Here is a 16679-nt window from a genome sequence, read left to right as displayed (position 1 = left end):
AGGCGGTAGGATGCCCAGGACACCTGCCTGCCTGACAGGGCAAAGTCCAGGAAGGGACCATGGGGAAAGTTCACTTCCAGGAATTGGACCTCCACATCAATCAATCAATCAATCAATCAATCAATAAACGGTACCATCTTAATACAAGAGCTGATACCCACCCAAGTTTGGCATCGAGCTCCACCTCACAGGGGTCGAAGCCGCCAAGGGACCCCTGCTGCAGGAATCGGGAGCCGAGGACGGACCGGCCCTGGGGCTCTCCGGGGACGCAGCAGCATCAGCAGCAAGAGGAGGGCGGGAGCGCCTGGGGGTCGAGGATGGAGCTGCCGGAGTGGAGGATGGAGCTGCCGGAGCGGAGGACGGAGCTGCCGGAGCGGGGGACGGACTCCGGGAGGAGGAGGCAGCAGGAGGAGGAGAGCGGGGGCGCTTCCGGGGACGCTTCCGGGGACACTGCCTGGAGGACGGAGCTGCCGTAGCGGAGGATGGAGCTGCCGGAGCGGGGGACGGACTCTGGGAGGAGGAGGCAGCAGGAGGAGGAGAGTGGGGGCGCTTGGCGCGGGGAGGCCGGCCTGATGGTGTCGCGGCTGGAGGTGCCGGATTGGGCAGCCGCCGGGCCACAGCCCGCAGGGCATTGACCTCAGCTATCAGGAGGTTCAGCTTCTCGTAAACCGAGTCCAGGCCTTCCTGCAGACGGCCAACATCTGTGATGCTGTGGGGGGACCCTGGGGGACTCGGCGGCGGCGGCGGGGTGCTGGCCAGGCTGCTCAGCCTGCGCCGTATGGCTGCCTTCTTGGCAATGGCCATGGCCTTAGTGAGTTTTTTCCCCTGTGGAATGATAAATTAAATGAGTGAGTGGTGGGTAAGTTCACTTCCAGGAATTGAACCTCCAGGCGGTAAGTTACTCAGACTCAGTTGTGTAAAGTATCATACCGGTTTGAAAAGGTGCGCCGTCAGCAGGTGTTTGTCCAGACGGACATACTCTTTGCCCGTCTGGCATCCCTCCACCGGGCACCGCAGCTTGCCCCCGTAGCGGAGGGACCGGGTAGATATGAGGAGGCGCCTCTGGTTCTCGTCAGCCATATTATGGACCGCCCTGACGTGGCGTGAGAGGCTGGCGTAAAGGCCGCCACATTCCGGGCACTTCTGCTTAGTCTGGGGGTTAAGGAAAAACAGAACAGTGTGAAATATTTGACATCCATTTCTATTCTTATGCTAATTTACAGGTGTGTCTAATTCCGGGAAGAATGCATCCACTTCCAGGTAAAAGACATAAAACTAGCCAAAATGCCTCAAAACTGCTGGTCAGAAGCCAGGATGTCGACATCCAGGAAAGTTAGACTAAATATGTTTGACATCTATATCTATTCTTATGCTAATTTACAGGTGTGTCTAATTCCGGGAAGAATGCATCCACTTCCAGGATGTCAACATCCTGGAAGGTAACCTGTCGACATCCAGGAAAACTACCCTAAATGTGTAGTAAAGGAGGACTTACCGCCATGCTGTCCAAGTGAAGAATGATATCGAAAGTGAAACTTACTGCAATTTATAGGGGCTGACCATGACCGGGACTAAGACGGAGGACAGCCAATCAGAAGACAGCAACCTTTCTTTTTGGAATTCCAATTGGTCTGCGGGAAAAAAACGAATTAGGGGCAAGTAAATTATATTTTTTTGGTCTTTTGGTAAATGGACTGCACTAATTTAGTGCCTTTTTGGGTTAGGAAGTCGAAATTGTGGAATTGTCACCTCCAGGCGGTAAGTAAGTCAGGCACATGCCCAGGACGCCCGGGGACGGGGTCAGCCTCCGAAGGGGGGGTCAGTTCACTTCCGGGAATGGGACCTACATGCGGTAAATTACTCCGACACATGCAAAGGACGCCTGCCCGACCGAGGGGACAAGGTTTAAGGGTAAGCGGTGGGTAAGTCCACTTCCAGGAATTTCTACATTTCTAATGGGTTCTAACTGTGGCTTGGAGGGAGAGCGGGTCGTCCACTAAGTGTCAAAGTGTCCTTGGGCAAGACAGGGGGGGGGGGGGGGGGGGGAGTCCCTTTAACTTGTGCAGGTCGAGTCACCAAAGAGTTAAAGTATCAAATGTGAAATTCTTCCAACATGGCGGCACGCTGTCCAAGAAGACATTCTTTTAAAAAAAAGTATATCGTTTACATACTATTCTTTATATCACAAGTGTTATTTAAGTATCTTTATATTCTTTTACATGATTTCCTGTATTTGTAAGGCGCGTGGAGGCTCGTATACATTCATACAGCCTTTTCTTTTCCTAGAAACCAAATAGAGGAAACATGCTCTGACACGTCACAATAAAAGTCCTTTAAAGGTCCCCTATTGTGAAAATTGTGTTTTTTCTGGCCTATACATATGTTTTTCAGTCATCCTTCAGCCAACCAGACCTGTGCATGTTGAAGGCTGAAACCCCTGCATTGTTAGCGTCACTGTTATAATTTATACTATTACTTTTAATTTTTCTATTATATATTGCTGATTAATCTGCTGCCTTGTGTGGTTAGAAAGACAAAGGGATATGGTATTTAATTAATGGTGTTTAATCTGTTACCGTGTCAGCAGTTCTGAGTGACATACGGCTGTCTGTCTGCTCTTAGCTCGGCTCTCCGGAGCTCTGCACGGCCGTGCCAAGGACTATTCATAACATATGTCCATATTCACGAATATGGATGATATTATTGCAGACATTCATATAATGTTATGTGCAACGCACCTCCATGCCGCCACCGCTGCTGCCGCCGGTGTCGCAGATTTTTCATGCTCAGTTTATGTACTTTCATGTGCAATGCAGGATGTATCTATTGTGTGACACAGCAGCTGTTGCTGCTATATGGCGGACACAATTGACACCTAATGTGTTTTTTATTTTACATTCAAATAGAATGTGTTTGAGATTTTGTAATGGCAATGAAAACAGTAGTAATTACTGAGTCTGTGGTATTGTGCTATAGGATTTCAGTATAATGTTAGGTTATGATTTTTTATGCTGTTCCAAACCAGAGCATGTAACTTATGATAAAAAATGCTAAAAGGTATATCAGATCAAGTGTTTGGTTGCTTTTAACATGTCTATTGTCTGGTTTTAGGCCAGTACATGGGTGCTAAGGGTTCAGCATGTTGGCTGCCAGGTGGAACGTCTAACAACAGCATCAGTTGGTACACAGCTGTCCTTGAACACACTCAAGCCTCATTTCAGAAGTAAAGGTTTGTGGCAACTCATACATGAAAAGTCAGATAATCTGTCATTCACAATTTTATGTATCTTATGTCTGTTTATGTACATACAAGGTACCCAGACGACAACACTTTCCACCATTGATTTTGGAATTGGCACGTCCACCGTCCCATTCCTCTTAATAGAACCAAGTATGACTTCAACACCAATCAAGGTGAGGTAATGGAGGACGAAGAGGATGAGGAAGATCCTGGGGAGGACACCTCATCTATGGTGGCTCCAGGATCACAAGACTCACCATATAACCCAGAGGACACCCCTGCTCTGTTGTATTTCATACAAGAATCATGTATTTATTACTTTTGTTATATAATAAAGTAAATTTATTTTGTAGAAACAGTTTTGTGAGTACTGGTCTTCACATTCAGTTTACAGTGATACATAATGGAAAAATATGTAAAACTGTGGTAAAGCACCGTGTAATTGAAGGGTTGCAGTACATTTACATTTACATTTAGTCATTTAGCAGACGCTTTTATCCAAAGCGACTTACAGGAAGAGTAAAAGCAAACAATCAAGGTATAGTGCAATAAGAGCTATTAGTGCTAGTGACAATTCTTTGACGAGTAGACTTATCATGTGGTCTAGGAGAGAAGATGCTCTCTGAAGAGCTGGGTCTTCAGGAGTTTTTTAAAGGTAGAGAGGGATGCCTCTGCTCTGGTAGGAACTGGTAGTGGTTCCACCAGCGGGGAACAAGAAGTGCAAAGAGTCTGGATTGTCTTGGACCAACGGGGGGCAGAGCCAGGCGCCGTTCATTGGAAGAGCGCAGCGGTCGTGAGGTAGCATATGTCTGAATCAGGGCGTTCAGGTAGGTAGGAGCAGTGCCGGAGACAACTTTGTAGGCCAGCATTAGAGATTTGAATTTGATGCGGGCTGCAACAGGTAGCCAGTGGAGCTCAATGAGCAGCGGAGTGACATATGACCTTTTTGGCGGGTTGTAGACCAGACGCGCCGCCGCGTTCTGGATCATCTGAAGTGGTTTTACTGAGCAGGCTGGCAGCCTGTCAGGAGGTTTACAGTAGTCAAGTTTTGAGATGACAACAGCCTGTGTCAGGAGTTGAGTGGCATGTTGAGTTAGGTAAGGTCTGATTTTTCTGATGTTGTAAAGTGCAAAGCGGCATGACCGGGTGACTGAGGCAACATGACTGGAAAAGGTGAGTTTGAGGAATCAAACCAGGACAGAGCCAAGCCAGAGATGCCCATTTTAGAGAGAGTAGAGAGGAGGATGCGATGGTTAACTGTGTCAAATGCGGCTGACAAGTCAAGCAGAATGAGAACTGAGGACTTTGCTGCTGTTCTTGCTTCTTTTAAGGCCTCTGTCACAGACAACAGAGCAGTTTCAGTTGAGTGACCGCTTTTGAAACCAGATTGATTTGGATCGAGAAGATTAGTAGTAGTAGTATGGTAGTATGCAGTAGTATGGTATGGTATGGTATATATATATATATATATATATATATATATATATATGATTGTATCTTCAGGCCATGCAGCGGCTCTGTCCTTACCTGGTCCTACAGCTACACCTCCAGAGGAAAGGTGCTGGTGGAGGACTCCTATGAGTGGTAGGAGAAACAGGCAATCCTGAAAAGCAAGGGGAAAAAATGGCGTTGCCCGAAGGGAGAGACGAACCCCAGGAAGTTTTACAATAAGGGGGAGAGCAAGAGAAAAGAGTTTTAGTGAAACACACAGGACCATGTGTTCGGAAAGCTGTGGCTCAGTTGGTAGAGTTGGTTGGCCCCCAACCGAAGGGTTGGTGGTTCGATCCCTGACCGTCGCAGCCTACGAAGTATCCTTGAGAAAGATACTGAACCCCAAATTGCTCCCGATGCTGTGTTCATCGGTGTGTGAATGAATTCCCAATGGTGGCAGGTGGGACCGTTTAGGGTAGCCTCTGCCACCAGTATGAATGTGTGTGTGAAAGGGTGAATGAGTCAGTCTGTAGTGTAAAGCGCTTTGAGTGGTCGCAAAGCGACTAGAAAAGCACTATATAAGTGCAGGTCCATTTACCATTTACCATTTAAAAAGCTATAATAACCAACCAAGAAACAATCATGAATGAAATCAAACTACAGCTAATTATTCATGTCAACCATGTTACGAAATTATTCTAATTTTACTAACATGTTAGACTTTTTAGTATTATCTTTTTTTATCTTAATTGTCTGTATGTGTCCTTCATTTTCTATGTGATCATAATACAATAAAGAGATGGCTGATGCAATATCATTAATGAGTGTACATTTTATATATATAATTATCATAATAATATTATCCATCCATTCATCCATTTTCCTCCGCTTATCCGGGGCCGGTTTACTATTATTATTATTATTATTATTATTATTATTATTATAGTAATAATACATGAAACCGAACAAAAATGTGCTATTACAATTTCCTGAAGTTGCAGTAAGAGCTAGCAGGGAAGCTAACTAGCTTACTTAGCTTACTACAGTACAACAACTAGTGCAAGCTAATGCCAAAGCTAACATTATCTACAGGGCAAAATATCGAAATCTAAACAAAAAAATCTCTGAATTCTTACATTATATTTGTAACATGATTTCATGATTTCATATTTTAGCAACAAAAAAAGCTAACGTAACTGCTAACTGGGAAGCCAACTAGCTGGCTTAGCTTAATAAAGCACAAGAACTTAGCTTTCCTAGAGCAAGCTTACTAGCAAATTATGGGTCAAAATCTGAATAAAATATGTATATTTATCTGGATTCTTGGAGTCACCATCATAACTTAAAAAAAACCCAAACAATTTCAGTACACGGGAATTAGTGTAACAAGTATCTGGGAAGCTAACTAGCTAACCACAGTACAAGAAATTAGCTGACATTTCTTCAGAACCTAGCCAACAAAAGCAACTTATGAATTTATAACTTATAAAAGCAACAAAATCTGAATAAAATATGTACATTTATCTGGATTCTTGGAGTCAAATTGCTTGCAACATGTTCTACTTAAAAAATATATATAAAAATATATAAAAATATATTAAAAAAATTCACGGAGGGAGCTATTGCAACAGCTGGCTGGAATGCTAAATAGCTAACTACACCACAAAAACGTAACTAACATTTGTCCCTAAAGCGAGAGCTGTTTTATATCTAAGAAGCTCACACTTTAGTGAGCTAAGTATTATTTTAGCTTTAGCTTATTTTACTTAACTTAAAACAAAACCATGACATTTAGTACACACAAAGCTAATGTAACAGATAGCTGGGAAGCTAACTAGCATTTTACAGTACAACAAGTTAGCTAACATTTCCTAGAATAAGCCAACAAAAGCATGTTAAGGGCCAAAATCTGAACAACATATATTTTTATTTCTTTGGATTCTTGTAGTCATATTGTTTGTTTGTTTTTAAGTAAAGGTGTTGCAAACAATATAAGTACACAGGAATTACTGTAAAAGCTATCTGGGAAGCTAACTAGCTAGCTACAGTACAACAACTTAGCTGACATTTCCCAGAGAAAGCTAACAAAAGCAAGTTAAGGGCCAAAATCTGAATAAAATGTTTATTTTTTGGATTCTTGGAGTCAAATTGTTTGCAACATCTTTACTTAACTTAAAAAAAACTTAAAAACAAACAATCTAAGTCAGGGTATATACAGGAATCCTGAAGTTAATTTTAATACCTTTTTAAGACTTTTTCAAGACCTTCCCAATATTTTTTAATACCTCACTGCCACTTCAATATGTAACCATTTACATCAGTTACACTTTTAACTTAACAGTTTTAGTTTGTGATATTAGTATATAGTATTAAACAGGGGTTACCTAGATTGGTCATCCTCCCAAAATTGAATGTGGACATCAAGCAGTTTCTTTTTTGTTGATTTGTTGAGCGACTCATCAAACATTAAGACCAACTGGCCAGCCTTGTTGATGGTGTTGATGAGCTCCTGCTTGAAGTATGGTGCTACGCCGAATCGTATCATGTAACCACATTTGTCCTTACCACAAGTAAAGGATTTAGCTATGTCTGAATCTGGAAACATGGCCTGGAAGATGTCAGCCAAGTTTTCATTTGAGTTTAGCGAGTGGTGTTTCTCTGCCGTGTGGAGACACCACAACACGTCTGCACGCAGCGTTGCCGTGCCGCCCGGCGCCGCCCTGATGGCGGCTGCAGAGCGAGCCGAGGTCGTAGCCGTAGCTCCGAGAGGTGCAGCTGCCGGTGGTAGTGCGACGGCACTTGGTTGTGGTAGTGCGCGATTATTTAAAGAGAATTTTCTGCAATATGCCTCCTTGGTATTGTTAGGGATTAATAAAAAATAGCAATAATCACATTATGACTTTTAGCAAGAATGCTGCTTAGACACATTTATAAAACACATTTGTATGCCAGGCACAGCACACAGAAATAAGGAGTATCGAAAGAAAGGACACACTGATAACGCTTTGCACATCGCCACATATTTTGAGGGCAAGCAGATAAAAAACTGAAGCACTCTTTGTGCTCCAATTCAAGGCCAGGGGCCCAGGTGGAGATTGATACTGACGAACACTAGACAAGATACAATAGTGTGCTGTTAGCTTTTTTCCTTCCACAGGGCGCTGACCGGAAGCTGAAGCACCAAGAGGCTAGGACTAGCCTGCGTGCCTACGTAATGGGCGGGCCGAGTCTAAACCATGGTGCTGCCCCAACAGTTTTTGACCAATCAGATAATTGCACATTCATATTATAAAACTCTGTGTAAAAGTAAGTTAGGGATCCTTTTCTGGGAGGTGGTTACAGCTAACTGCTTTGCAGCCTGTGATTTCTGAACAGAAAAGGTTGATGTACATCATTTACTCTTTCATTATTGTCTTAAATAAATAGTCAAAAGGATTTTACTCTCCTCTCATCCGTTCTGCAAAAAAAACGAACTCTAACAGTATTCCCTTCAACAGGCTGCAGCCATTCTTTAAAGTCCGGCATGTCCAGCCAGGACTCCGCAAACTTGCAATTGCCCATGACCGTTCATTTGAGCCTTCTCTTCCGTTTTTTTCGCGCTGAGGGCGTCGTGTGACATAAGGTGCGTTGGTAATATGCACTGGGAGCGCCAGAGCGTACTTCATGAATTTCCGAGTGCGCTCTGGCGCTCTCTGAGACAATTTCCGAACGCATCCACAATAGAGTAGTTTTTTCATGTACCGGTTCATCTTTGTTCTTTCATGAAACAAATAAATTCACACACGCTTGCGATGTTTTCAGGACCCAACCTATTGGCCAGTGAATTGAGAAAAAATACCTTCAAAATTTAAGACTTAGCAAAGTCGTGAAAATACTTTTTTAAAACTTTTTAAGGGTCTTATTTTTCCCAAAATTGATTTATCACCTTTTAATACTTTTCAAGACCCCGCGGATACCCTGTAAGTACACAGTAAGCTAATGTAACAGCTGTGTAAAAGCAAGTAATGGGCCAAAACCTGAATAAAATATATAATATATATTTCTCTGTATTTTTTAAGTAAAGTGGCCGTTACACTTGCAACATGATTAATTTGACCTAAAAAAAAACCAACCTGTATTTCCACACAGAAGAAGCAACTGTAACAGCTAGCTTAGATGCTAACTAGCTTACTACAGCACAAAAATGTAACGTTTGTCCCTAGAGCGAGCTAGACATAGATATGACACTTTAGCCTAATACTAATGAAATAATTTATATTCCTCTTGATTTTTCACTTAGAAAACTGTTATTATAATACACTAGAAGCTACTGTAGCTGCTAACTGGGAGGCTAGCTGACTTAGCTCTCTACAGTACTTGGCTAACATTCCCTTGTGAAAGCTAAAAACAGCAGCTACAGGCTAAAATAAAGTTAATAAAATATGTTCATTCTTCAGGATTCATCTAGTCTAATGCCTGTAACGTGTTTTTCACTTGATAAAACCTGTTACATGACTGTGTGTGTGTGTGTGTGATACATCTTGATTAACAGGAGTAAAACTTCGCAAATGATTGAAAAAGCCGCTGTGTGAAGTTTTTTATTATAACACTGTTCCAAGCAAAAAAGCAAACAAACATGACGTCATGAAATATACTCAGCAGTGAGTATACTTTGACAAGATTCAAGTTACAATAACAGAAGAGTCTGATAAACACATTTTCATTTGCTTTTAAAAAAACAAACTGTAGGCCATCATGTGAAAGAGAGCAATTCTTCCTCATAATGCTTCTTTTTCAATACTTTAATCTAAACTGGAGTACTTCAGGCTGTCAGAGTGGTTTAGTTTAGTGGTTATATGGCTTATAATAATAATAATAAAAACAAAAACAGTGACAGTGGCAATGGAGCAAAATATGTGTAGCTATGCAACATAATGGGTTTGTATTGGCTTACGTTGACATTTTGAATTTGTAGCATCTTATTACTCTGATGTAGTGATTAATTGGTCATTTATTTCTCACTGACAGTGAGGAGCAGCCAGAGTGAACAAACTGTCACTCATCAAGGAAAATAACAAACTAAAAAGATATTGTAGATTTTGTTTACAAGCAAAATTAAAGACTTCCTGTCATTTGATTTTCTCTCACATTTATTTTTCAAGGAACATATGTTAAAAATCTTTATTTATATTTGGTCAGATTGATACCTCAAGTACAGGTTCTACCAATAATAGTCTTGGAAATAATGTAATTTAATCAGCTGGTTTCACTATAGGAAAACACTTCATCTTTCTGGCAATGGTGGAGAGTCCCGTCTTTACCTTTTCTTACGTTGCAGAGTAAGATTTTTAAAACAAAATATCATAAATTATGATGTATTAACACAGGTTAAGACAATATTTTATTGGTCAGCAGGGGGTAAACTCAGGCTGCTCAACAGCAAATAAAGCATTTAAAATAAGCTCCACACTAGCTCCACAATATGATATACAAGTTTCTGAAATGGGCCATTCTGCATAATGGATACTTTTACTTTTGGTACTTTAAGTTTACTTTGATGCCAAAATGTTTGTACTTTTAATTTACTGCTGAATGCAGGACTTAATCTAGTTTATTACTGCCATAAAAATATTTTTTGGACTGTCACCATACTATAGTTAGAATGAGCATATTGTAAAAGAAATATTTTTTAAGTGTAATCTAGTTGTTTTTTAATCAAATGTCCAATATCAATGCTTTTCCACATATTGGGTCTATAAATTATATTATAATCACATTTTTATGGTGAATGCATACATGGCCATTGATGCCAATTAATAGTTGGACAAAATGTTTTTTCATGGTGACAAAACTGGAGAAATACTTAAACTTTCCATCTCTACACTGTCTGCAAGCAACAAACTACAAATTCAGAATGTCAAGGTGTCTCAACAACATTGTAATTAAGAAATGAAAAGGTAGATGAACATTATATGGAGCAATTAATTATGTATATCTCTGTATTTAGTAAGACATCTGTTGTTATAGCAAAATAATTATTGTACATCATCTGGGCCTCCATTTCACTTTACACCATTATGTACAAAACTCTTAATTCTCTACAGAGTGGAAAATGAGAATAGCCCTCCATAAAAAAAATTAAAATTGTTAAAATATTTTTTTTTTTTTTACAAATATAAAACTTACATGGTTGCCCAACAACCAGATGTCAGAGGTTTTTCCAACCATCACATATTTTAATTATTTCTCTTTACAATGATTTGCTTGACGAAGCATTTATACAACATGAGTTACATGAAGGCTTTAAAGGAACAAACAGAACAAAGAACAATCCGTATGTCTGACATTTTAAAACAAGTGACATCAGATAACTGTATGTGCATCGTCATGTACACTCTGAAAATACAAATTACCCTAATAAATAATTATTGCTGTCATTGTAGATTGTTATTTTACATTGATAGGTGTCCAGGAATGTTCATGAATTCAAATAAATCACAAGCTTTGACTTGAATTATTTTAATTTCAAGGACCAAACTAATAATTTGTTGCATGTTTTGGCCTTTCATCTTTAAAATTCTTAATTTTATCCCACTCCTACAACATTTAAAATAATTGTAATAAATGATCAAAGTCACTTTATACTTCTCTAAATGTTAAATTGTTGTTTGTTTTTCTAAAGGATTTGATTTTGACCGTGTAGCTTGTAAAGTCTGAAGTGGAATAATGTTACAATGTTCCACTTTAAAATAATGAATTTTGTAGTTAATGGGCTAAAACATGCAGCAAAATGATGCTTTGATCGACCCAGCAGTGCTACGTATTCCTTTATTTTAACTATATGTTGGATTTCTTTCATTTAGTAGGTTTTGAGTTTAGACAATGAATCTGTGTGGTTGATCAGAAAACACTTCAAACAGACGTCAGCTGTTTATTCTTTTGTCTGAAGGCCACACAGAGGATCCTGAGCAGGAGGGTCCTCAGAGTTCAGCGTTGTCTCTTCAGCAGAGTAAATTTAGTTTAGTGTAAGAACAAACGTAGAGCCTCGAGCTGAAACTCCTTTTTATCTTAGCAGGAACCAGATTGAGATAAAGTCATCAGCTCTCTGGTTCTGCTTCTTTAAAAGTTCAAACAATACTGGCTGTAGTGTTTCTTTAGTCTTCGTACAGTCGCCGTCATTTAAAGGACCTCTCGCTGGCTCTCTACACTGAATTATAGTGAGTTGTTGCAGGACTTCTGCTGACAGTATAGATTAAAGGAAGTTAGCTCCACAGGGTCTAACCTCTCAAACTCAATGAGGATTTTGAATTGTGTTGGTGGTTAGATGCCTGAAATAAGTCTGTGGTTAACACACGCTGAAGAAGTGTTGGCGTTTTGTTGTACGGCATAAAATACGTTAGTAAATATCCCCACTTGTGAATTTTCAAGTTTTTATGTTTATTTTAAAAAGGCGACAGCTAACTAGCTGCTAAGGAGACTACAGTGGTTGACGGGAACTCTCTAGTCCTCCTCACAGCCTCTAGTCCTGTTTTTGAGAGCTCTGTAAACTCTTACAGGTTGTAAATTATGTTAATAAACTATTTATTAGGCTACGATTTCACTAGCTTGTCAATACTGCTGGTGAGCTTGTCACATACTGCTTCAAACATCATAAAAGTGGTGTTCATTTGTGAAGATTATCCTGCTGAATGAAACACGTCAGCAGCAGAAATGTGTGTTTGCCACAGAGTTTTTTTTCTGCAACGATCCCAAAGGAGAACTCTCAGTAGACCATGGTGGGTGATGCTACTTTGGCCGACAAAAATACTTCATTTTGTTTTCTCTCCATTCTGTTTTCAGCTCTGATACTTTCTTGTAATTTCTTCAGTAATTCAACGCAGGTTTGTTCAGGCAAGACTAAAGTTTTAGTGTTTGATAATGAAGACGATATCCAGCTGTCACTTAACGATGGAAGCACATTTTTTTCAAATCAAAATTGGGACGAACTCATATACAAGTCATATTTATAACAATTTCAAAACATTTTGCATCACTGAATCTGAATTTTTATATAGTCCATATGACATAAATCTAAATTACGACTTTAAAGAGACAAAATTAAGTCATTGTTTTAATGTAGTGTCCTTAGTTCAAATTGTAAGATATGTCAATAGCAACGCAAAATGATTGTTATTTTAGTTAAAATTATGACACAAGTCCAAATGATGATTTTAGGAGATACTAAGTTAAACGGAAAATATTATGCTCATTTTCAGGTTCGTACTTGTATTTTGGATTAAAAGTCATTTTTGTTAAACTGTTGAAAAGTTTAACCTTCCGTCCAACAAATCAGTATTTCTCAGGTGTATTTTTTTGTCACTGCTGTCCAGTTTCACTATGGAGACACATCTCCGACAGGAAATGGAAAAAAAACAAATGAAACATATTGGAAATAAGAAAAAACATTCATGTAAAGTCGGAATGATTTAATGCAGTATCAGATTCTAAGTCAAAGTCTTAGTTATCTTAGTTATCTTCTGAACAAAAACATCGATCTGAAGCTCAGTTCAGAGTCCGTCCTGTACGTTGTTTTCAAATAAATAATAAATATTGCAAATTTCAGTCAACCCATATCAATTTTAGGTCCCTTCCACCTCCGGTTTAAACGATTCCCAAGTACAAATACAGAGGAATTAGTTGGTTGGACAGATTCAGTGGAGCCAATGAGGAAGCACCTTAAACCTGCATTCTATCTAATGACCAGCAGGGGGCGACTCCACCGGCTGAATTTAAGTCCATTGAAATATGACAGAAATTCTCAATAGATTTATTATCTCAGTAAAGATTCTCATCATAATTTTTATTAAGTACGGTACAATGTCCATTTGTTTATTTCTTTGGTCTCATTTAGATTAGAATAGAAGATAAATCGGGGTAAGCTTTAGGGCGGGGCTACCGTATCGTTGATGGAACAGCCTGCCAGAGGACATCAGGACTCAGAGACTATTTATTTATTTATTCTCCTATCTAGCCATCTATTCACCTATTCAGTTGTTCATCACATTGTTTATATTTTCTTTCCCGTTGTCTTTTAGTTTTTATCCTGTCCTGTTGTCTTTTCTTCTTTTAGTTTTTATCCTGTCCTTTTGTCTTTTAGTTTTTATCCTGTCCTGTTGTCTATTTGTCTTTTAGTTTTTATCCTGTCCTTTTGTCTTTTAGTTTTTATCCTGTCCTTTTGTCTTTTAGTTTTTATCCTGTCCTGTTGTCTATTTGTCTTTTAGTTTTTATCCTGTCCTTTTGTCTTTTAGTTTTTATCCTGTCCTGTTGTCTATTTGTCTTTTAGTTTTTATCCTGTCCTTTTATCTTTTAGTTTTTATCCTGTCCTTTTGTCTTTTAGTTTTTATCCTGTCCTTTTGTCTTTTAGTTTTTATCCTGTCCTTTTGTCTTGGGGGGTGTGTTCGGTCTGCCCCTGTTTTTATTCTTATTTTTTGTAAAGCACTTTGTTTTGCATTTATATGTATGAAAAGCGCTATATAAATAAAGTTTGATTTGATTTGACATTTCAATTTTAATTTATCATTGGTGCAGGCCCAAATCAATGTGTATTCTTCAATTGTAAAAATGTGTGGTTTATAAACAGCAGTAAAACATTTTTTTTTAACATTTTAGTCAACGAAAACTAACCTCTACATTTAGCCAAATTCAAGTCTAGTTTTGAGTTTCGCTCGCCAGGAGATATTTCTCAGGAGTCTCATATAAAAAAAAACATAAAGAACTGCTCATTGTGGCCTATTAGTAATGTTGGTAGCTAATTTGGCTTCAATTAAAGCTGATTAATCTTCATTGTAAGGCTCACAAAACAAAATTGTGGCTCGATTTCGCATTTTTTCCCTCTTTTTTTGGCCAACAATGGCTCTTTTGTTAGTAAAGGTTGCCGACCCCTTTGCTAGCTGATGGAGCATCATCCCGACTCTGGATCCATTCTGCCCATGTACTGGTTGGGAAAAAACAACATTGTGACGGTCAATAAACAAGTTGGCGGTCGCGAAAATGGCGACTTCAAGGCTTGAAAACAGGCTGGTGCCTCAGCGACTACTTCCATTATTCTCATACAGTCAGTGGCCTGAAACAGATAATGTTTTACTTGCTTATCCTTCCTAATTATGTCATTATTTTGACTTGGTCACAATTATTACTTGACATAAATTTAATGATTTAAAGTCAAAGTGTTGGCTTTTTTATTTTTCGACCTCAATGTTTTTATTTCAGAAGCTCAATTTCAGACTTATTCTTGAAGTTTTAAATGTATAATCTCATCATTTAAAGTTAAATTGCCTTGGTGTCTCATAATTCAAAATTTAAAATTAATTTTGACTTTTTTTTTTCCATTTGTGGCGGACATTGCTCTCCGTAGTTTCAGTCCGGTGGGTCAAAGACTTCCTTCGACCCTCGTTAGAGAATCAGTCGATGAAATGAAAACAATGTCACACAACAATAGAGTCTCATGATTTTGGATTCAGTCTTCAGAAAAGTACAAATAAAATGACAACCCACACCAGACCAAGACTTCTGAACATTTCAGGGGCCTTTTTCAAATATTCTCTCAGACTGTCAGGATTGGCTACACAAAGATCATGTGACATGAATACAGGGACGTGATTGGCTCCTGAGCACCAGAGACAACAGTTGTTTTACTGCAGTTAATACAGGGTCGCTGGTGCTTAATGCTCTGCATGTGTGTGTGTTTTAATCAACAATATTGTAGTAACATTTAATTATAAAGCACTGCTCGGCTCAGTTTGTTTGCATAAAAGCGTGTGTGTGTGTGTGTGTGTGTGTGTGTGTGTGTGTGTGTGTGTGTGTGTGTGTGTGTGTGTGTGTGTGAAGGGCACACTGGTCCAGTTAGTGATGAAGTGCACTTCTTTTAAAAACTTTTTTTTTTTTTAAATAAATGGAAAAACTCCAAAGTCAGTTCCGCCGGACTGCAGCAGTCAATCGTCAAGTTAAAAAAGTAAAAATTTAAAATGTCGAGAGGTAAAAAAAAAAAAAAAGGTCAGCTGGGTTCGTTTTTTCGTATTCTTACCTTCAAGGTGTCGACAAATCCTCCACGCGGCCTCAGAGCGCTCAGACAGGTGAAGCTCTGGCACCGAGCCGTCGTTACCTGATAATGTCTCTGTGATGAAAAACCTCCTCAACATTTAAATGCTGTTCCTGAAAACTCCTCCGGGGGGCGCCGCGGCGTGCTCCGGCTGGTCGTCTGAACCACGACAGCTTTAGTCTGAACGCCACTGAGCTGCCACAGCAGCAGTTCACGAGAGAACTAAACAAAATACTTGGATGTATATTTTGGGGAAACAAAAATGTGCTGTGTGCTTTCCATGTTGTCCTCGACCTGGAGCCGTCGGAGTAAACCGGTTCACTCCAGCTGGAGAGGACAGCCACGACCCCCCAAACTCTAGAACAAGCTCAGCCTGGGGTTAGAGTAGCAGAGCGCAGGGGTCAAAGGTCAGGGCGTGGAGGGCTTGTGGAGGATGCCCTGCAGGTCCTCGGGTAAGGCCAGGATCACGGCGTCAATGTGGGCCCTCAGCTTGGTGACGGTGCCCGGACGCACCGGGAGCTGCTCCCTCTCCGCCTGAAGCTACAGACACAATTAAACATCATTTATTAGTTCAGGTTTGAAACCAAAGAGAACACTTTTTTTATTCAGCTACAGACTATTTGTATCATTTCAACCAATTTTAAGGTCTGAACCCCAACAGGCCGGTTCAGGACGCGTTTTGATCTTTTTACATTTTACTCACTGTGGCCGTGTACTTCAGTGGACGACATGAAATAATATTAGAATATTAAAATATTACACTATTGTTTTCTTCAACGTCTTGTTCATTTTAATGCCTGGTACAACTAAAGGTACATTTGTTTGGACAAATATAATGATAACAACAAAAATAGCTCATAAGAGTTTAATTTAAGAGCTGATATCTAGACATTTAACATGGTTTTATTGATCATGATCTGTGTAAACAGCCTCTCCTGTCCTCTCCTCTCT

At 39.7% G+C, this 16679-nt stretch overlaps 1 protein-coding gene across 1 annotated transcript in view; it reads right to left on the bottom strand.

Moving 5' to 3' along the window:
- Window positions 1-12687: 12687 nt before the first annotated feature.
- dennd6aa (DENN/MADD domain containing 6Aa) overlaps window positions 12688-16679 on the bottom strand; it is a 30832-nt gene continuing 26840 nt past the window's right edge. Inside the window, exon 19 of the mRNA XM_059328994.1 lies at window positions 12688-16268. Within this exon, the coding sequence (XP_059184977.1) occupies window positions 16137-16268 (132 nt within the window). The 3' untranslated portion in view covers window positions 12688-16136. The remainder of the gene's footprint in view (window positions 16269-16679) is intronic.

The sequence above is a fragment of the Centropristis striata genome, chromosome 3 (assembly GCF_030273125.1).
Source record: "Centropristis striata isolate RG_2023a ecotype Rhode Island chromosome 3, C.striata_1.0, whole genome shotgun sequence".
NCBI classification, from domain to species: Eukaryota; Metazoa; Chordata; class Actinopteri; order Perciformes; family Serranidae; genus Centropristis; species Centropristis striata.
The sequence above is the reverse complement of the archived record's forward strand: the minus strand, read 5'-3'. Positions and strand labels throughout refer to the sequence as shown.